The sequence below is a fragment of the Populus trichocarpa genome, chromosome 10 (genome assembly GCF_000002775.5).
Source record: "Populus trichocarpa isolate Nisqually-1 chromosome 10, P.trichocarpa_v4.1, whole genome shotgun sequence".
NCBI classification, from domain to species: Eukaryota; Viridiplantae; Streptophyta; class Magnoliopsida; order Malpighiales; family Salicaceae; genus Populus; species Populus trichocarpa.
The window spans coordinates 1,144,233-1,166,011 of NC_037294.2; the positions used below are offsets into that span (position 1 = coordinate 1,144,233).

General features: G+C 37.9%; 3 protein-coding genes across 3 annotated transcripts; 1 reads left to right on the forward strand and 2 right to left on the reverse strand.

The window, feature by feature from the left end:
- The first annotated feature begins 373 nt into the window (after nt 1-373).
- On the forward strand, nt 374-1,207 carry LOC18102247 (wound-responsive protein GWIN3). The gene has a single exon (XM_006377986.3). The coding sequence runs from the start codon at nt 419-421 to the stop codon at nt 1,025-1,027; it is 609 nt and encodes a 202-aa protein (XP_006378048.2). The 5' UTR covers nt 374-418; the 3' UTR covers nt 1,028-1,207.
- Nucleotides 1,208-13,331: 12,124 nt separating this feature from the next.
- Nucleotides 13,332-14,104, reverse strand: LOC7477231 (wound-responsive protein GWIN3-like). Its single transcript, XM_002315461.4, has one exon. It carries the CDS (start codon nt 14,032-14,034, stop codon nt 13,441-13,443), a length of 594 nt encoding a protein of 197 aa, XP_002315497.1. The 5' UTR covers nt 14,035-14,104; the 3' UTR covers nt 13,332-13,440.
- Nucleotides 14,105-20,363: 6,259 nt separating this feature from the next.
- Nucleotides 20,364-21,158, reverse strand: LOC112325509 (wound-responsive protein GWIN3-like). Its single transcript, XM_024592171.2, has one exon. The coding sequence runs from the start codon at nt 21,120-21,122 to the stop codon at nt 20,514-20,516; it is 609 nt and encodes a 202-aa protein (XP_024447939.2). The 5' UTR covers nt 21,123-21,158; the 3' UTR covers nt 20,364-20,513.
- Between the last annotated feature and the right edge of the window lie 621 nt (nt 21,159-21,779).

Genomic DNA, 21,779 nt, shown 5'->3' on the forward strand with positions numbered 1-21,779 from the left:
GTGTTTATTTTCAAGTTGTCAAGTTCACCAATTATTACACGATAAATGAATACAATGATAGTCGTTTCAAAAAAGTATAGTTTATTTATTTAAATTTAAGATATTTAAAATTTTAAGTTCATTGATCAGATCAATTTTAAGCACGAGTAAAACACTTTTGTGGGATAAATCAAGTAGGCAAGAGGCAAGAGCTCAAAACCTATACGACAACACGTCGCCACAGGGCTATAATTTCTAGTTTTGTCGGAAATCAGCACGAGTAAAACACTACAATTTATATTTTTGTGGAATTTTTTAATTAATTGTAACAAATAATCCAAATGCTTGCTCCATATAAATATATGCTCTCCATGCGTTGTTTCAACACAAGATCAACAAGACACAATATTGAGATAACTAATACTCATATTCAACAAATATGAAGATCACTAACGTTCTAGGGCTCTCTTTCCTTTTCTTTGCCTTCATAGGAACCTCATTTCCAGAGGCAGTTCATGCCAAAGATGCTGCAGCAGTGCTCGATGTCTTCGGTCATGAGGTGCAAGCTGGTGCTCGTTATTTAATCGTAGCCCCCTCGACTGACAATACAACAACTCTTGCAGTCACTATCAATGGCCAGGTCTTATGCAATTCAGATGTTATACTTTCCACATTGAACGAGAGCCTCCCAATAACATTTTCACCAGTTATACAATCCACCGATAGTGTCATCCGCGAAGGAACTCATCTAAATGTGAACTTTGCAGGGCCAAGTGCCATGTGCTTAATGGGAGGCGTGACACCCATGTGGAAAATCGGATTCAGTACAACACTGAAAGGATACATTGTGACCACTGGAGGTGTTGATAGATTGAATCGGTTTAAGATCACCAAGTATGAAGGTGATAATAGTTTTTATCAGCTTTCATTTTGTCCAATGTCCGAACCCTTCTGTGAATGCTCATGCGTCCCAGTTGGCGTCAACGGTGACAAGAACTTGGTTCCTGGTGCCGGCCCTCTTCTTGTTATGTTTGAACCAGATGAATAGAGAGCACCAAAAATCGAGAATAAAATGGTGTCAGAATGATATTGAGGGAAGTCGATTGCCTATTATCATGTTTGAACCAGAACTATTATCTACTGCAATCCTGTATGAGGGATCTCGAATGCCTACTATCATGTGGTGGGCATAAATAAAACTTAAATAAATAAGAAGCTTTTCAGCTTTGGCTTTTCCTTAATTTTCATGTTGTCTCCATACACACACACACTCTTCGTTTGTTGCTTGATATTGTCACTAGAAAATCATCTTGTTTTTGTAATCAATTGAAAATTTTATGGGCTTCAAACTTGCATAACCTCATATTTTTTTATACTTAATTTTTATCAAATAGAATGAGGGTGGTGAGATTCGAACTGGTAACCGCTTGATCAATAAGGCTCTGATATAATATCAAAAAACCATTTCAACCCAAAAGCTTAAATTGTTAGATGAGACGCAAAAGCTTAATGTTTTATGTACATGCTATTTTTTTTCTTGCCTATTTTAGTGGGTTTTTAGGTCCTATGTATATATTGGGCTTGGTTAATTTCGATACAAAATTCTTTCAATTTTATTGCAATCCGCATATAGGAAAGGCATCTGACAAAATAGGTTTGATATTAATAAAAAATAAAGGTTGCCACAAATTTTTTATTTCTTATGTGTGATTGGTCAATTAATCAATTTATATTAATATTAACAAATATTAATTTTTTTTTTAAATCGACATATTTTTACATACACAAACTAGATTCAGGTTGGGCCAAATTTTCATATTTTTTTTACTGACAATGTTCAATGTTGACATACACAAACTAGTGTCCTGCATTTTTTTAATAATACTTATAATGGGCAATTCATTATGTTTATGGGAGAAATCTTATGGAATCTATATGTCTATACACTTATTCCTAGATATAACTTATGAAGTTTGATTTGTCTATTGATTTTAATTCACAATCACAACTATTTGTCAAACACGTATCGAGCCCGAGCCCTATCCATATTAAAGATTTTTTGTTGTGGTTTAAAATAATAGGAGGCTTAACCAATTAGTTAATCAACCTTTCCTATATATATATATATATAAAAGGCTATAATGTGTAATATCCTATGATACATGTCGCACGTATACGGCGTCGCGGTGATCGTCCACCCTCACGGGCAAATATGGAGAGAAAATGAATTCTTGTCTCTTATCAGTAAAATATAGACTGGGAATCACCACCTGGTATTCTGGTCACTAGGAAATTTTATTTTTTTTAATTGAGCCGGACCCGGCCCAACCATTTTGGGCTGGGCCGGCGCTGTTAGCCCATTAAACAGTGGGCCTCTCTACTGTTCACATGCAACGTGAACAGTGGAGAAGCAGACACGGAAGAGGAGGAAGATGAAAGGGAAAGGGAAGAGGGTTGACCTGTGGTGCCTCACGGTGCTGCTGGAGGCAGTGGAGGTGGCAGGACGCGGCTGCTGGCGGTGGCTGGGCACGGTGGCGCACGGTGCTTCGCATTCTTCTTCCTCTCTCTCCCTCCTCTATTTTTTTTCTATTTTGTTTTTCTCTTTCTCTTTCTCTTTCTTTTTCTTTCCTTTTCTCTCTTCTCTGCTATGTTTTTTTTTCCTTTTTTTCTTTCGGCCTCCCCCCCTTTTTTCTCATGTTCCTTTTTTCTGGTGTGTTGTAACCCATTTTTGGGTCCCCACACAAAAATAAAAATAAATATATAAATATATAGCTGGAAGAAATTAGAAAAATAATAGGAGGTTGGAGCGCTCAGAAAATGATCAGAAAAATTGATTAAGGAGGTTCAAAAATACAAGGATTGAAGTTTTTACAGTATATACTTGAATGATGAGAGCCTTGTGGGAAAAGAAAATTTAATTTGAAGAGAAAAGTCTAAAATTGGATGTTTATGGACTTAATTGGATTTTATTGAAGGTTTAATTGAATTTATAGAGGGTTTGATTGCAAGAAAATTGATTTTTAAGTCAATTTGAGCTTTAATTGGAAGAAATTAAAGTTCTGAGGTCAAATTATAATTTTTAAGAGTTGATTTGGTCAAATCAGGGGCTTAATTGCATAAATATTGAAGTTTAATGGCCAATTAGGGACTTAATTGAGGAAATCCAAAGCCAAAGACCAAACTGGAAAAGGCGCGGAAATATGGGGTGCGAATTGAAGTTCGTCAGGGGTGAAATTAAACAAAATTGAAAGTTTGAGGCCAATCAGGGGTGCAATTAGAGATAAACCACAAATTAAGGGACTAAACTGTAATTGGCAGAAATTTACTATTCATCATCTTCTTCAGAGAGGCTGCCCGAGGGGCCTCCTTCCCAAGGCGTTTGACGCCTCGTTTCTTCCCCAAATTAAATGAAACCTGCACTAAAACGATACCCTGACACCTGACTACACCCTAGTGTAAATATTGTTTTCTGATCGAGGCTATAGCGGCGGCGACACCGCCCCAAAGTGGCCAACCTGACCAGCCATTTTCCTGCACAAAGATGGCAGTTCATCATTGCTTCTTTGAAGCAGTGGTTGGAGTGTTTTCGGGTCGAACCAAGGGCTGAAATTTTTCAATAGAAGATAAGAGGTGTTCCTCTTCCACCACCTATAAATAGATGTGATTTTCATGCTTCAACGAGGGAGAAATTTGGGTCCAAAGACATCCAAAAAACCAGCCTCCCTAATCCGGTTCCTGCTGCCAGCAGAACCTGCCTCTCTTTCCCTCCACCGCGGCGTTCAACCGCCAACATCATCGCCACCGGCTTTAAAACCTCCATCTCCATCACAAGCAACCGCCCGAACACCTCATATAGTGAGAGCGCCGCCGAGCCTCTCTCCTCTGCAACTTTTCTTCTTCCTTCACCAGCAACCGACACCGGCCACCATTCCTTCCACCGAAGCCCGCTGAGCCACCGGCAGAGCCTCCTCGTCGCAGCCTAGCTTCCATCGCAGGTCAGCCTCCTTCCCCTTCCCTTTCTTCTTCTTCTTCTTCTTCCTCGGTGGTCTCCACTGTTCACGTTGCGTGAACAGTGGGGAGTGAATTAATTCACTCTCCACTGTTCACGTGAACAGTGGAGAGTAATCCACTGTTCATTTTTTTAAAAAATAAATAAAAAATTTAAAATTCCAAAAATATTTTCTAAAAAATTGGTGTTCTTCTCGTGTATTTTTTTATCTATTTTGTGAAATATTGGTTTGTATTTTTATACCGTAAAGATACAAATCCAGTATTAAAATACATGGTTTTCGTCAAAACATTGCAAAACAATTATAAAACCAAAAAAATATATTTTATTTTCCTATAACAAAAAAACATTATAGCAGACCTGTCATAGTAAGTCAATAGAGATAGACTTCATCAAGCCATAACAAACAAATAAAAAACAATGCAGCTTACCTCAGGTGTGACATATTAGGGGTGTTAATACATTCCCTTCACGCAACCAGTCTCTTGCCTAGAATTTAAAAAAAAAAACGCCCAAGGTAGTATGGATCTATACAAGTTTTAAGCTCAAAAAATTTTCATTTTAGGGGATATATTAGAAAATAATATAAAATTATTCTTGAACCTCATCTACAAGAATTTTTTTTTTCGAACCCTATATGAGCTGTTTTCTGCTCTTTTTTTTATCCTTCCCCTTTACTACCAAAATCATCAGGTTTTCTTAGGTTGATCAGGAGTCTTCATAATGCTAAATTCGTTCTTTTTTTATCTAGTCTTTAAGGTTGAATAAATCCCTCAGAATTTGCACTAAAAAATGGTTCTGCTGTTGTCGCAATTTTTTGTTCCAACTTAGGCTCTGATTCTGACTCAGTTTCGTACGATATCTGATCATCCTATGTATATTCTATCACTCATTACATGTTGAAAAATTGATGTACACCTTTATTAGGTCCTAGGGATCATTGTTCTTAGAGCAGATTCTCAGTCAGATTTGGATGCTCAGTATTGTCAGATCAAGAACCTTTTTGACCAACTAGATTACTACCAGTTTCTGTTCTATAAAAAGAATTTATCTCACTTTGACTCCTTCATCAAAGTTGTAGTCCTAGATGCGTAGATGAATTTGAGCTTTCGAATCACTTGATTTCGATATCAGAGGCTCAAGATGTTCCCGTTTGAATATCTAACGTGAAGGCAGAGAATTCTGCCGCGAGAAGGATATTGACCCGAGTCTGCACTAAAAGAACTCTATTTTTGGCCTAGTTTTTGTGATTTTTGTTCTTAGTTCATACTCTCAGTCATATCAGGATTCTCGGCATTCGTCAGTTTTTGAGTTAGACCCGGAGATCCCTTTTGACCAACTAGATTACTGCCAGTTTCTGTTCTGTAAAAAGATTTATCTCACTTCGACTGCCTCATCAAAGTTGTATTCCTAGACGCGTAGATGAATTTGGGCTTTTGAATCACTTGATTTAGATATCAGAAGCTCAAGATATTCCCATTTGAATATCTAACATGAGGGCAGAAAATTCTGCCGCGGGAAGGATATAGCCCAAGTTCGCGGGACTGATTCGAAGGAATTTTTTTGGACCAAGGACTGAATCGAAAAGTGTTAAAATGAGGGATTGAATTGAAGAATGATATTGAAAGCTGGAGAGGGGGGTTGGATCATCATAAATGACAGGATTTTTACCACACGGAATAAGGAAAATAAGACCTTGCAGCTGCACCCTCCAGCTGATTTCTTTCCTTTTTTTTCTGCTGTTTTCCTTTCTCATCACGCCTGATTTTTGGAGCTGAAGACCACGTTTTTGTTGCCTCATTTCAAAGGCAGCAGCTGGCCCTATGGAAGGAAAGAAAAGAGCCACACCATCCTCTAAAACCGGAAAGAAATCAGACGTAAAGCACCAACACAAAATCAGAATATTGCAGTTTCCTTTTGCGTTTTTTTACTGCAAATCTGTAGGGATTTGCATCCTAGGATTAATGCATTGAATCCTTCCTAAATAGAGACATATTTAGACTATATATATGCCCTTCTAATGACCTAACGGTGGAGCAAAAAAAAAGAGAGCAGAAAAATAAGAGAAAACCGGAGAGTAAGAGGCAGAAAAAATTAAACACAGCAAAGAGGGACCAAAAAAACGCAAGAGAGGCAGAGTAAAAAACACAGTAAATAGAGGGATTTTCTTTGTTTCATTCGGGTGTTATTGTGAGCAAAGAGGAGAGCAAAAAGACAAGACGGAGAGGGAGATTTGCTCCTAAATCTTGACAGCAACGTGCGCTTGGTTTTCCATTTCATCTTCTGCAGAAAAAAAACGTTGAGACCTGCAGCACATAGCTGAATTATTTCGTCCACTTCAGTATCTCTATTTTCGTCCGTCAGTTACCAATATACAAGGAGCTGCAGGTATAAGCCCCAATCTCTCCTCCTTTGTTATTTTTATACTAGGCATTCGGTTGTAAAGTTGTTTTCTTCCCTCAGAATAATTGGTTTCTGTTTAGAAAAACCAACACTTGCCTATTATTTCTTTCATGATTTTTGAGTTCAGCTGCTGTCCATGTAAAAAGGGTTTGTCTTTCATGTTTAGGAACTTTTACATTTAGGGACTTTCCTTTTGTTTTCCTTACCCCCGCTGGAGAAGAAATCAGCCGGCCTTTGTTTTCTTCTAGTGATTGCTCCCAGCTTTATTTTCTTCTTGCTGTCTGCGCATTGAGTTGGCTTTGATTTTTTTTTTACTGTTTTAAGCTCATTATAAATCTTAGAATATATATGACGGCTGTTTAGCTTTTATTGCGATTTTTCTTTTGTGTTTAATTGTGATGCTTGTGTTTTGATAAAAAAAAATTTAAAAGTTTTCTTGTGTGTTGCATACGGCCAATACCCTAACATGTTTTGAATGTTTTTTTTTATATACAAAAAATATTGGAAGTTTTGAAAATGTGTTTTCGCATGGATTTCTTAAACACAACAAAATTATTTTCTTGCATTTCTAGATTTTACAACATGTTTGTAAAACTCCAAAGGGTATTGGCCAATATTCCAAAAAATATAAAAATCTTATTTTGGGGGGAATTCATCTATTATTCACCGCTAATGTTTGGATAAAGAAATCCTTAAAAGATGAATATCCAAAATATTATTGGGAATAATTTGTTATTATTCACTGTTAATATTTGGATAAAGAAACCCGGAGTGGTAAATATCCAAAATAATTTTCTAGGAATAATAAATCCGCACACATCCTTGAAAGAAGCCTTGATTATAATCGAGGACATTTCAATTTTTTTACTCCACGGTTCACGAGCCGTGAGAGTATAGAACACTAAGACAAAAAAAATAGATTTTTAAAGCACCCTAGATTTCTAAATTTTTGTCCCTCCTCCTTGCGATTTACGAGTCGCAAACTCTTGAAATACCAAGGGAAAAATGAGCTTGTAAAGCACATGGAATCTCCTTGGATTTCTATCTTAATAAATTTAGTTAGAATCAAACCGAGAAAAACTGATGGGATTAGAAAACACCAACACCGTAGCAATTATAAGACAAACCAAACACCAAGCAGCTTACCTTAGGTAAGGCGTACTAGGGGTGCTAACACCTTCCCTTTACGCAACCAGTCCCTTGCCTTAGAATCTCTGAAAGACCAGTTAGGTTTCCTGGTGACCATAATACTAGGTGGCGACTCCTTTACAATAAAAAATGACCCCGAAAGCAATCGAGGATCGCCGCGACGCCGCGCTCCGCTAGCGAGGGTGCGACAACCACCATATTACCACCCTATCTAAGACCCTAGATTCCGACCTTCACAAAAAGATCAGCTTTCACCTACCAACCCATGTTTTGAATCTGTGAAGATATACTTTGAACGATTTCCTTGCTAGCTTCAGTATAGTTGAGAATAATTGGGAGGCTTAACCTAATGGTTAGCCAACCCTTTCTATATATATAGGTAGGGCAATATACAATAGTAATGGTGCAGGTTACCACACAAGAGTATGTCTACAATATTTCCTATATAAGTACATTCTATAATATGCCCCCTTAAGCTGAGGGTGGAGGATCAACCCGAAGCTTGAAACGAAAAGCAGTAAACGAAGAAGTAGGAAGTGGCTTAGTGAAGACATCGGCAAGTTGATCCTGGGAGGAAATAAAACGAATCTGAATCTCCTTCTTTGCAACTCTATCTCGGACAAAATGATAATCGACCTCAACATGTTTTGTGCGAGCATGAAAAACAGGATTCGCAGACAAATAAGTGGTACCAAGGTTGTCACACCAGATAATAGGAGCAGAAGTAGACGGAATCTAGAGATCTGTTAATAAATACTGAAGCCAGATAACCTCAGCAGTGCCATCAGCTAAGGCTTTGTACTCAGCCTCAGTAGAAGAGCTAGCAACTGTGCGTTGCTTACCAGATTTCCACGAAATCGGCGTCTGACCAAAAAACACAAGGTAACCACTCGTAGATTTTCTGTCCTCAACACTGCCGGCCCAATCTGCATCTGTAAAACCATGTAAGGCAAAAGAAGAACTGCGAGTAATATATAAGCCATGTGATGCCGTACCCCGAAGATAACGCAAGATGCGTTTCACGGCAGCCCAATGAGAATCTGTAGGAGCATGCATAAACTGACAGACTCTGTTAACAGCAAAGCAAATATCTGGGCGCGTAAAAGTGAGATACTGAAGAGCACCCACAATTTGACGAAAGCGGGTAGCATCAGAAAACAATGGATCAAGCAGAATGGTAGCTTTGGATGTAGAGATAGGGGTATCAACAGGTTTGCAAGATAGCATACTAGCCCGAGTGAGAATGTCAAGTATATATTTATGCTGGCGGAGCATAAGACCCATACTAGTAGACTGAACCTCAATACCCAAAAAGTAATGAACAAAACCCAAGTCGCGAAGCTTAAATTCTGAGCTCAGTAGCTGAATGAGGCGTTGGAGCAGAAGAGAGTTACTACCCGTAAGCAAAATATCATCAAAATAGACCAGAAGATAACAAATATCAGCACCAACAGAGAAGATAAATAATGAGGTATCCACCTTAGAGGCACGAAAACCAATAGATAATAGGAAATCATTCAGATGAGTGTACCAAGCCCGCGGAGCCTATTTTAAACCATATAGAGATTTATGCAATCGGCACACATGAGAGGGGAGAGCAGAATCAACAAAACCTGGAGGTTGTTTCATGTAGACCTCCTCATCAAGAACACCATTGAGGAAGGCATTATGGATGTCAAGTTGATGAATTTTCCAATCACACGAAACTGCAATGGAGAAGACTAATCTGACGGTCGCCTGTTTGATGACTGGACTAAAGGTTTCAGAGTAATCAATACCTTCTTGCTGAGTGAAACCTCTAGCAACCAGACGCGCCTTATACCTCTCGATGCTGCCATCAGATTTGCGTTTAATCTTGTATACCCACCGACTACCAACAACATTCATGGAGGGATGAAACGACACTAAGGTCCAAGTTCTGTTTGCGCGTAAGGCCTGAATTTCCTCACGCATAGCACTATGCCACGCCTCATATCTGTTAGCATCATTAAAAACAAGTGGCTCATGAGAGGGAGGAGAAACTACCCGGCTGAAGGAGACAGTAGAGGCTGCGGTAGTGGCTGTGGACAACGCTGTCTTGGGCTGCCTTGGACGAAGAACCATGGGATGTTGACGTGCAGCTGGGCATGGAGAAGTGTGACCTGTACCTGGAAGAGGCTGAAGAGGATATGAGGAGAGGTCTACACAGAGCTGCATGCCAGCTGGAGAAGTAGTGGAGGGACTGGTCGGCACTGCAAACACTGGTGAGGCTGCTGCAGAACTGGGATGAGCTGATGCAGAACCGGGCTGCTCTGTTGCAGCAGACCTGAGAACATGCACATCCGGTGATGGAGAACCTGTACCTGCACAATGATCATTGGAAAGACAAGCATATGGTGACAGTATGGTAGTGTGGGATGGTGATGAAGGGGTGGCAGAATCAATGGGCAAAGTGGTAATCTGGTGGGGTGCGGCAGATGGCAGAATTGGGTTGTGGTTGGGGCTGGTTTGGTAAGTAGTAGGCTGAAAGGATGGAGGAGGGTGCAAGGATGGAAGATAGGTAGGTGGGGTGGGAGGTACCAGTGAGGATGTTACCTGTTCAGACTTTGCAAAAGGAAAGACATTTTCATGAAAACGAACATGACGGGAGACATAAATACGATCAGACTCTAAGTCAAGACAACGATAACCAAGATGGGATGAGCTATAACCTAAAAACACACAAGGAGAAGACCGAAAATCTAATTTATGAGCATGATATGGACGCAAAAAGGGAAAACAAAGACACCCAAAAGTACGTAGGAAGTTATAATCAGGAGTGCGTCGAAACAGACACTCAAATGGAGATGTATTTTGGAGAACAAGAGTAGGCATGCGATTAATAAGGTAGACCGAGGATTCAAAAGCATAGTTCCAAAATCGCAATGGGGCACTACACTGGCCTAAAAGGGTTAGGCCTGTTTCGACAATATGTCGATGACGACGTTCAACAGTGCCATTTTGTTCATGAGTATGAGGACAAATTAACCGATGATGAATACCAATGGTCTGAAAAAATTTATTTAATTTATGATATTCACCGCCCCAATCAGTTTGAACAGATTTAATTTTAAGAGAAAACTGACACTCAACAAGTGTTTGAAAACGTTGAAAAGTGGAAAAAACATCAGATTTCGCAACAAGCGGATAATACCATATATGTTTGGTATGCGCATCGACAAAAATAACAAAATAGCGGAAGCCATCAGAAGAAAACATAGGGGCAGGACCCCAAACATCACTAAAAATTAATTCAAGTGGGGCAGAAGTTTTGTGACCTGTAGGTCGTAATGACAAACGGGACGACTTTCCTAAAGGACAAGCTTGACACTGAGTAAGAGAACGTCTAGAAGTACATACGATTTTATTGCCGGAAACTAACAAATTGAAAATGTGAGGGGTTGGATGACCCAAACGACGATGCCATAGGTCGGCAGTCGCGGAGATGCAAGGAGACCAAAAAGCTTGAGGAACTGACGTGGCAGAAGACTCGGAGAGGACATAAAGGCCATCATGACTCTGACCGGAAAGGAGAACTTCCTTGGTGACGAGATCCTTCACATAAAACATAGAAGCGTGAAATTCAAAATAAACATGATTATCACGACAGAATTTTTGAACAGATAACAACGGTTTGGTAATGTGAGGCACATGGAGAACATTAGATAATGTAAACATGCGTTTTGGGGAATGTAATTTAGTATGTCCAATATGGGATATGTCAAGGCCCTTACCGTCACCAACATGCAAATAATCATTACCAAGATAGGGTGCAGAATCGGTTAGAGTTCCAAGATCAGGTGTGACGTGTTGATTTGCGCCGGTGTCGGGGAACCAAGTCGCAGCAGAGATATTCCCAACAGCAAGATGAGCAGAAGGCTGCGGAGAGCTGCTATGAAATTGGGAACAATGGGGAGCTGTGTGCCCAAAACCGTAGCACAATTGGCAGCGTACATGCTGCTGTCCAGACCACTGCCCAGCACTGGAATTGCGCCTGGTTTGCTGCCAGTGGTTTGGTCGCCAATCTGCAGCAGATTGGCCCCTGTTCTGGGGAGTGAAACGGTTGCTGTGGGGATGCCAATTACCTCTAGAGCGACCCCTGTTGCGGCTGAAGTTAGGGCTGTGATGAGACATAGCATGGTGTGCAGAAAACTGTGGTGTTGGCAGCAGAGGTGGCTGCTGCGGCAGAGAAGAAGAAGACAGCAGAGAAGGAGCGGCAGCCATGGAATGGAAAGAGTTCTTGTGCAGAAATTCATGGGTAAGAAGGTGGCTGTGAAGATCAGCATAGGATAGCGGTTATGCCTTGGTTATGAGACTCGTTACCAAGTCTTTGAACTCACCACGAAGGCCACGAAACACATAAAGATTGAAATCTTCAAGAGACATGGGGCGACCAGCAGCAGCCAATTCGTCAAAGAACGATTTGGCTTGCTGCATATATAGACTAACCGATGAGTCACCTTGTTGAAGGTCTTGAAAGGAGCCATGGAGTTGCATGATGCGAGAATTAGATGGAGAGGCAAGCGCTTTCTCAAGAGTGCGCCAAACACAATGCGAAGTAGAACAATCTACCACGAGATGCAACACATCCACGGAGAGAGAGGAGAGCAAGGCACTCAAAATAAGTTGATCATGTTGCTTCCAACGAAGAAAAGAAGGGCTGATGATGGAGGAAGAACCAGCAGAGCTGTCAAAAATATGAGATGGAGGACACGGCACGGAACCGTCAACAAAGTGAAAAACACCTTGACCAAGGAGATATGGCTTCATCTGCATTCTCCAATAGAGATAATTTGTGTTCGTAAGTTTTAGCGAAACAACTTGGTGAGTGTTCGCTAAAGGAACAATAGCTGTAGCGTGAGTTCCCATGAGAGATAAAGGAACGGCAGGGACTTGGGAGGAAGAATCAGAGACAAGCTCTGCAGGTGGAGGCTGCTGTGGGGAAGAAAAGGCACCAGCGGCAGCAGCTTGGGGAGGGCTGGCCGGCTGTGCTGCACCACCTGTGGAGAGGGAGAAGTCGGCGGCAGCAGTAAAATCCAGGTAGAGAAAGTAAAGAGAGGGTCGGCTGCAAAGGGAGGAAGGAAGAAAAGAGTTCTGACGACAGAAGGCTCTGATACCAAGTTGAGAATAATTGGGAGGCTTAACCTAATGGTTAGCCAACCCTTTCTATATATATAGGTATGACAATATACAATAGTAATGGTGGAGGTTACCACACAATAGTATGTCTACAATATTTCCTATATACAATATTTCCTATATAAGTACATTCTATAATAAGTATGAATCCCTAAGAAGATCTTTCATTAAATTTGGAGAGGTTAAGGACTTGTTCATTTCTCGCAAAAGGAACCGAGTGGGAGAAGGTTTGTGTACATCAAAATATGTCGATTTTAATAAATTTCAGATATTGGTTAAAATTGATTAATTGACCAATCACCCTTGAGAAATAAAAAATTAGTGGTAACTCATATTCTTTATTTCGAACCTATTTTTGTCAGATACCCTTTCCTATCTGCTGATTATGATAAAACGGAATGAATTTCATATTGAAATTAACTATTATCACATTCTAGGCCAATATATAAATAGGACCTAAAACCCACTAAGACATGCAAAAAAAATATTTATATATTTGCAGAAGGAAAAAAAATACTGACATCTGGTTCCGAACATTTAGATGATATCAACCAATGATTGTAGCAACCAGATGATTTTCTAGTGACAAGATCAAGCAACAAACGAAGTATAAATATGGAGACGCCATGGAAACTAAGGAAAAGCCAAAGCTAAAAAGCTTCTTATTTATTTTAGTTTTATTTATGCCCAATACATGATAGTAGGCACTCGTACTCCCTCATACAGAATTGCAGCAGATAATATCAATATGCATCTGGTTCGAACATCACAAGAAGAGGGCCGACATTGGGAGCCAAGTGCTTGTCACTGTTGACGCCAACTGGGACGCATGAGCATTCACAGAAGGGTTCGGACATTGGACAAAAAGAAAGCTGATAAAAACTATTATCACCTTCATACTTGGTGATCTTAAACCGATTCAATCTATCAACACCTCCTGTGGTCACAATCAATCCTTCCGATTCAATCATCCACATCGTTGTCACGCCCCCCATCCTACATGAGGGTGCATCAAAGTTCACATTTAGATAAGAGCCTTCACGGATGACACCATCGTTGGATTTTATAGCAGGTGAAAATGTTATTGGGAGGCTCTCGTTCAAAGTGGAAAGTATAACATCTGAATTGCATATGATCTTGCTAGTCGCAGTGACCGCAAGAGTTGTTGTATTGTCAGTCGAGGGGGCTACGATTAAATAACGAGCACCAGCTTGCACCTCATGACCGAAGACATCGAGCACTGCTGCAGCATCTTTGGCATGAACGGCCTCAGGAAATGAAGTTGCTGCGAAGGCAAAGAGAAGGAAGGAGAACCCTAGAAATTTAGTGATCTCCATATTTTTTGAATATGAGTATTAGTTATCTCAATATTGTGTCTTGTTGATCTTGTGTTGAAGCAACGCATGGAGAGCATATATTTATATGGAGCAAGCATTTTGATTATTTGTTACAATTAATTAAAAAATTCCACAAAAATATAAATTATAGTGTTTTACTCGTGCCGACCTTCGACAAAACTACAAATTATAGTCCTTTAGTAAAGAGTTGTCGTGTAGGTTTTGAGCTCTTGCCTCTTGCTTACTTGATTTATCCCACAATAGTGTTTTACTCGTGCTGAGTAGAAATTATAGTCCTATGGCAAGGAGTTGTCGTATAGATTTTGAGCTCTTCTCGCTGGCACCACTTGCTTAAAATGTTATAATTGATCTGATCAATGAACTTAAAAAATTTAAATTTATTAAATAAAATTAAATAAACTATATTCTTTTGTAACGACAATTGTTTTAATCATTAATCGTGTGAAATAATTGGTGAGCTTGACAACTCGAAAATAAACGAAAGAGTCTATTCTATAAATAACTTCAATTAAAACTACTAATTAAACCTTCCAAATAAAATTCAAGTTGTGAAGCTTGGAATCGGTCATTTAAAATGAGATTACATGTCCTATTATAAAATGAAGATTTTTTTATAAATTGTCAAAAAATATTATTCCTATTTTCTTGCAATAAAAACTATACGATATTTAAAAATTTATTGTTTTGATAGAAGTTTAGTGATCTTCATTGTTAAGATCAGTATTAGTTATCCCGATTTTTTGTCTTCTAGTTCATGTGTTGAAAGACTGCAAACATTTGGATTATTCGTTATAATAATTATACGTGCACCTGTTGGTCGACAAAACTACAAATTATAGTCCTGCGGCAAAGAGTTGTCGTTTAGGTTTTGAGCTTTTGGACCACTTTATTTACTAGCTCGTGCTTAAAAGTTTATAAGATTCCCCATCAATTAAAATATTTCCTCATCTCATTCTAGAAGAAAATAATAAATATTTCTCATCTTATTTTAAGATAGGTACTGCTATATATATTCACTACAATTATTTTATTCCCACTAACGTTTTTAAATGATTAATGTAATATTTTATTGATGAGTTGAAAGAATGCATAGAGAGCATAGATTTATAGTGAGAAAGCCCTAACATATTAAAACTCTTTTTTCTTCTCTATAATGGTCTCTAATCTGGTTGTCGCAACCCTCAACCCACCACAAACCGCCGCTTCTTTTGAGGCACCAATGCAAACCTTTTGTTCTTCCTCTGCTTTGGAATCCTCCCTTGCTATTGCCGTGAATCTTATCTCATAGAGACTTCAATTGCCATGATTGTTCCTCTTTCCAATACTCTACAAGTTATTTCTTTGAAGGTTACAAATACCAATTATCTTTATTGACAATTGTAAATGAAATTGTACCTTCTTGGACAAGGTGTTTTCAAATTTGTTGATGGCTCTTTGTCGTGTCCTGCTCCTGATATGATTGTTGCTAATGGTTCTTTTCTTTAGGCTAATCCTTTTTTTCTTTGTTGGAAACAACAATATCAAATTATTTTGAGTGAACTGTTTTATTCTCTTTCAATGGATGTACTGCATCGTATTATCGATTGCCAAACCTCGCACTGTGTTTGGCATACTCTTGAGCAAGCAATCACTTCTCTGTCTAATTCTCATATTATACAACTTCATGGATCTTTTTTAGATCTTAGTTAGGGTGATGATTCAATCACTATATATGTTGTTACCCATTTTTGGGTTCCCACATAAAAATGAGAAAATTAAAATTATATATGAAAAAATATTCAGAAGAAATCCAAGAAATAATAAGAGCGAGAAAAGGATGTTGGAATGCCGAAAAATAGACAAAAATTGGTTGAGGAGGTTCAAAAATGCAAAGATTGAAATTTGATAGTATATCGTTGACTGATGAGAGCCTTGTTGACAAAGAAAATTCAATTTGAAAAAAAAATATATATTCAAAATCAGATGTTTATGGACTCAATTAAATTTTATCTAAGGTTTAGTTGAATTTATAGCGGGTTGATTGCAAGAAAAATTGATTTTTAAGTCAATTTAGGCTTTTATTGGAAGAACTTAAAGTTCTAGGGTCAAATTAGAATTTTTAAGAGTTGATTTAATCAAATTAGGGGCTTAATTGCATATTTATTGAAGTTTGATGACCAATTAGGGACTTGATTGAAACAATCCGAAACCAATGAAGAACACGAAGATACTCAAACTTAAACCAAACAATTTGAACATCAAACTAAACCAAATTTCAAGCAATAAAATGTAAGGTTTTATTCGTAATTAAGCATAGATGAAGAATTAAGTGTTATTTTGCTTCAATTATTAATCAAACATCACAATTTTTTTTGTCAAAAATGAGTTTCGGTTCAAAATTGACACCTTAAGATTAAAACCCACAAAAACATGTTATTGATTCATAAAAACCCTAGATTATTTACTAATAATGACACGAACCTGCAGAAACCAAAATTGAATCAAAATGAGACCTAAAACTAGCACTCAAGACAATGTTCTTCCAATGAACATGAAGAACATGAACTAAGATTGCCTAAAAAACCAAACAAATCATCAAAATCATGCAAAAGATTCCAAGCTTCAAAGCTATCAACTTAAAACAACCTATATATTCATGCAATTTATATTCAAAATGTCTTCCTAAACCTTTAACAAGAACCAAACAAAACTCAGAAACCCAGAAACATGCATCAACCAACATAGAAAAAAATTCATAAACTTGCTGCCATATTTGGCAAATTTCAAATCAAACTAAAGTGTACTCTTAACATATTAAGACAATAATCATCATGTTAATACACTTAAAACATTGCATTTAAATAATAAAAAACAATCCAACAGTTAAACAGTAGCCGAACGACACGTCGTTTAAGCTAAACCATACAAATTAGGGTTTTATTTTGGGATTTGGCAAACTTCAATTTAATCCCTATTCTTCCAGTTTCTTTTAATTTCACTCGTAATTGCATCATGAACCCTTCATTTCATGCAATTTCACCCCTGCCAAACTTAATTTTCAGCCCCAAATTTAAGTGTCTTTTACAACTTGGTCCTTTGTTTTCGATTTGTTTAATTGGACCACCACATGACCATCAAACCTTCAATTATCTTCAATTTGACCCCTAATTTCACCAATTTCAAACTTGAAAAGTCTTGTGTGTCTTACAAGTTGGTCCTTAGTTTTTTATTTGTTCAATTAGGTCCCTAATTACCCATCATACTTTGAAATTTATGCAATTAAGCACCTGATTTGACTAATTTAACTTTTAAAAATTGCAATTTAGCCCCCAACTTTTATTTCTTCTATTTAGAGCCTAAATTAACTTCAAAAGGTTAATTTTCTTGCAATTAAACCCTCATTAAATTCAATTAAACCTTTTTAAAAAATTTCAATTGAGTCCTTAAACATCCAAGCTTGAATTTTCCTCGTCAAATTGAATTTCCTTTGTTCATAGGGAGACCTCACTAGTAAAAGATATGCTGTCAAATCCAATTTTAATCTTCCTCGAATAGTCTTTTGGAAATTTCTTGGGCATTCTGGTATTTTTTTCAACTGGTATGCATTTTTTTTATTTTCTTCCAATATTTCTTTCAATTTTTGATATTTTCTCTTTTTTTTATTTTTTGTTTATGTGGGTCCCCAAAAATGCGTAATAACATTAGGTTCAAGCTTCAAGTTGAACCTCCACCTTCAACTTGAGAGTGTGTATTGTCATAACCCATTTTTGGGTTATTCCCCAATTCACATGCTTTCTCTCTTCAAAAAAAGAAAATACAAAAAAATATCAAAAACATATTATCAAAAAATATAACAGTGAAAAGAGGATGTCAGAGCGCCCTAAAAATGGTTAAAACTTGGTTGAGGAGGTTCAAAAATACAAAGATTAAAATTTGACAGTATTTTGTTGACTAATCAGAGCCCTGCTGATAAAGAAAATTCAATTTGAGGAAGAAAAGTCTAAAAGCAGATGTTTATGGACTCAATTAAATTTTATTGAAAGTTTAATTGAATTTATGGAGGGTTTGATTGCAACAAAATTTGATTTTGGAGTTAATTTGGGCTTTAATTGGAAGAAATTCAAGTTTTGGGGTCAAAATATAATTTTTGAGAGTTAATTTGGTCAAATCAGGGACTTAATTGAAGAAATCCGAGTCCAAGGACCAAACTGGAAAAGGCGCGTAAATAGAGGGGCTGTAATTAAAACCGAATCAAGGGCTAAATTGAAGAAATTAGAAGTTTATTGCTCAATTGAGGGTCAAATTGTATAAATTCAAGACCAAGGACCAAAGTGAAAAAGGTTGTCAACTTTAGGGCTGCTGTTTGATTTTTGGCAGGGTGCAATTGCATTGATTTTTAAATCAAAATTGCAATGTAGGACTTGATTGAACAAATTACAAATTGAGGACCAATGTGAACTCGGACACGTTTTTGCTACCTTTTCCTTTTAAGTGAAATGGCGCGTTTTATCCAAAACGGCGCCATTTCATGCACTGTTCACATAAAAAAAAAACCCAAACGGTGTTGTTTTGAATAGCACTGTGGGTCTTCTTCTTCCCTTGGACGTGTGAGACAGGGGAAGAAGAAGATTTTTTTACCGACTTTTCTCTCCCTCTTCCTTCAAAAAACATCAAAAAGACGCCAACTATAACTCCATGTGTATAACCTCTGACCTGTGGCCTACCACGGGGCGGTGAAAAAGGAGGGAACATGCCCTTCGAGCTGTTTTTGGGGCGGCTGCACAGTGGCCGCCCCTGCCTCTCTCTCCCCTGTTTTTCCTATAAATACAAGGGAGAGCACCAGAAAAAAGGAACACAAGAAAAAAGGGGGGGAGACCGAAAGAAAAGAAGGAAAAAAAAACATAGCAGAGAAGAGAGAAAAGGAAAGAAAAAGAAAGAGAAAGAGAAAAACAAAATAGAAAAAAAATAGAGGAGGGAGAGAGAGGAAGAAGAATGCGAAGCACCGTCCGCCACCGTGCCCCAGCCACCGCCAGCAGCCGCGTCCTGCCACCTCCACCGCCTCCAGCAGCACCGTGAGGCACCACAGGTCAACCCTCTTCCCTTTCCCTTTCGTCTTCCTCCTCTTCCGCGTCTGCTTCTCCACTGTTCACGTTGCATGTGAACAGTGGAGAGGCCCACTGTTTAATGGGCTGGCAGCACCGGCCCAGCCCAAAATGGTTGGGCCGGGTCCGGCTCAATTAAAAAAAAAAATTTCCTAGTGACCAGAATACCAGGTGGTGATTCCCAGTCTATATTTTACTGATAAGAGACAAGAATTCATTTTCTCTCCATATTTGCCAGTGAGGGTGGACGATCACCGCGACGCCGTACACGTGCGACATGTATCATAGGATATTACACATTATAGCCTTTTATATATATATATATATAGGAAAGGTTGATTAACTAATTGGTTAAGCCTCCTATTATTTTAAACCACAACAAAAAATCTTTAATATGGATAGGGCTCGGGCTCGATACGTGTTTGACAAATAGTTGTGATTGTGAATTAAAATCAATAGACAAATCAAACTTCATAAGTTATATCTAGGAATAAGTGTATAGACATATAGATTCCATAAGATTTCTCCCATAAACATAATGAATTGCCCATTACAAGTATTATTAAAAAAATGCAGGACACTAGTTTGTGTATGTCAACATTGAACATTGTCAGTAAAAAAAATATGAAAATTTGGCCCAACCTGAATCTAGTTTGTGTATGTAAAAATATGTCGATTTAAAAAAAAATTAATATTTGTTAATATTAATATAAATTGATTAATTGACCAATCACACATAAGAAATAAAAAATTTGTGGCAACCTTTATTTTTTATTAATATCAAACCTATTTTGTCAGATGCCTTTCCTATATGCGGATTGCAATAAAATCGAAAGAATTTTGTATCGAAATTAACCAAGCCCAATATATACATAGGACCTAAAAACCCACTAAAATAGGCAAGAAAAAAAATAGCATGTACATAAAACATTAAGCTTTTGCGTCTCATCTAACAATTTAAGCTTTTGGGTTGAAATGGTTTTTTGATATTATATCAGAGCCTTATTGATCAAGCGGTTACCAGTTCGAATCTCACCACCCTCATTCTATTTGATAAAAATTAAGTATAAAAAAATATGAGATTATGCAAGTTTGAAGCCCATAAAATTTTCAATTGATTACAAAAACAAGATGATTTTCTAGTGACAATATCAAGCAACAAACGAAGAGTGTGTGTGTATGGAGACAACATGAAAATTAAGGGAAAGCCAAAGCTGAAAAGCTTCTTATTTATTTAAGTACCACATGATAGTAGGCAGTCGAGATCCCTCATACAGGATTGCAGTAGATAATAGTTCTGGTTCAAACATGATAATAGGCAATCGACTTCCCTCAATATCATTCTGACACCATTTTATTCTCGATTTTTGGTGCTCTCTATTCATCTGGTTCAAACATAACAAGAAGAGGGCCGGCACCAGGAACCAAGTTCTTGTCACCGTTGACGCCAACTGGGACGCATGAGCATTCACAGAAGGGTTCGGACATTGGACAAAATGAAAGCTGATAAAAACTATTATCACCTTCATACTTGGTGATCTTAAACCGATTCAATCTATCAACACCTCCAGTGGTCACAGTGTATCCTTTCAGTGTTGTACTGAATCGGATTTTCCACATGGGTGTCACGCCTCCCATTAAGCACATGGCACTTGGCCCTGCAAAGTTCACATTTAGATGAGTTCCTTCGCGGATGACACTATCGGTGGATTGTATAACTGGTGAAAATGTTATTGGGAGGCTCTCGTTCAATGTGGAAAGTATAACATCTGAATTGCATAAGACCTGGCCATTGATAGTGACTGCAAGAGTTGTTGTATTGTCAGTCGAGGGGGCTACGATTAAATAACGAGCACCAGCTTGCACCTCATGACCGAAGACATCGAGCACTGCTGCAGCATCTTTGGCATGAACTGCCTCTGGAAATGAGGTTCCTATGAAGGCAAAGAAAAGGAAAGAGAGCCCTAGAATGTTAGTGATCTTCATATTTGTTGAATATGAGTATTAGTTATCTCAATATTGTGTCTTGTTGATCTTGTGTTGAAACAACGCATGGAGAGCATATATTTATATGGAGCAAGCATTTGGATTATTTGTTACAATTAATTAAAAAATTCCACAAAAATATAAATTGTAGTGTTTTACTCGTGCTGATTTCCGACAAAACTAGAAATTATAGCCCTGTGGCGACGTGTTGTCGTATAGGTTTTGAGCTCTTGCCTCTTGCCTCCTTCATTTATCCCACAAAAGTGTTTTAATCGTGCTTAAAATTGATCTGATCAATGAACTTAAAATTTTAAATACCTTAAATTTAAATAAATAAACTATACTTTTTTGAAACGACTATCATTGTATTCATTTATCGTGTAATAATTGGTGAACTTGACAACTTGAAAATAAACACCATGTATAAAATTGAACAAAACGCACACAAATAGTCTACTCTATTAATAACTTCAATTAAAACTACTAATTAAATCTTCAAAATCAAATTCAAGTTGTCAAGCCCAAAGGAGTCATTTAAAATGAGATTACATGTCCGAGTATTCTAAAAAAAAATCTGGTCCTTTCTTTGCACTAGACACTTTGAGAGGCTTGATTAATCACTAATCTAGGTTGGTTTGCTTCAATAACAGTTTTTTT

Coding starts and splice junctions, on each gene's coding strand:
- LOC18102247 (XM_006377986.3), top strand. CDS start 419: ATGAAGATCACTAACGTTCTAGGGCTCTCTTTCCTTTTCTTTGCCTTC.
- LOC7477231 (XM_002315461.4), bottom strand. CDS start 14,034: ATGGAGATCACTAAATTTCTAGGGTTCTCCTTCCTTCTCTTTGCCTTC.
- LOC112325509 (XM_024592171.2), bottom strand. CDS start 21,122: ATGAAGATCACTAACATTCTAGGGCTCTCTTTCCTTTTCTTTGCCTTC.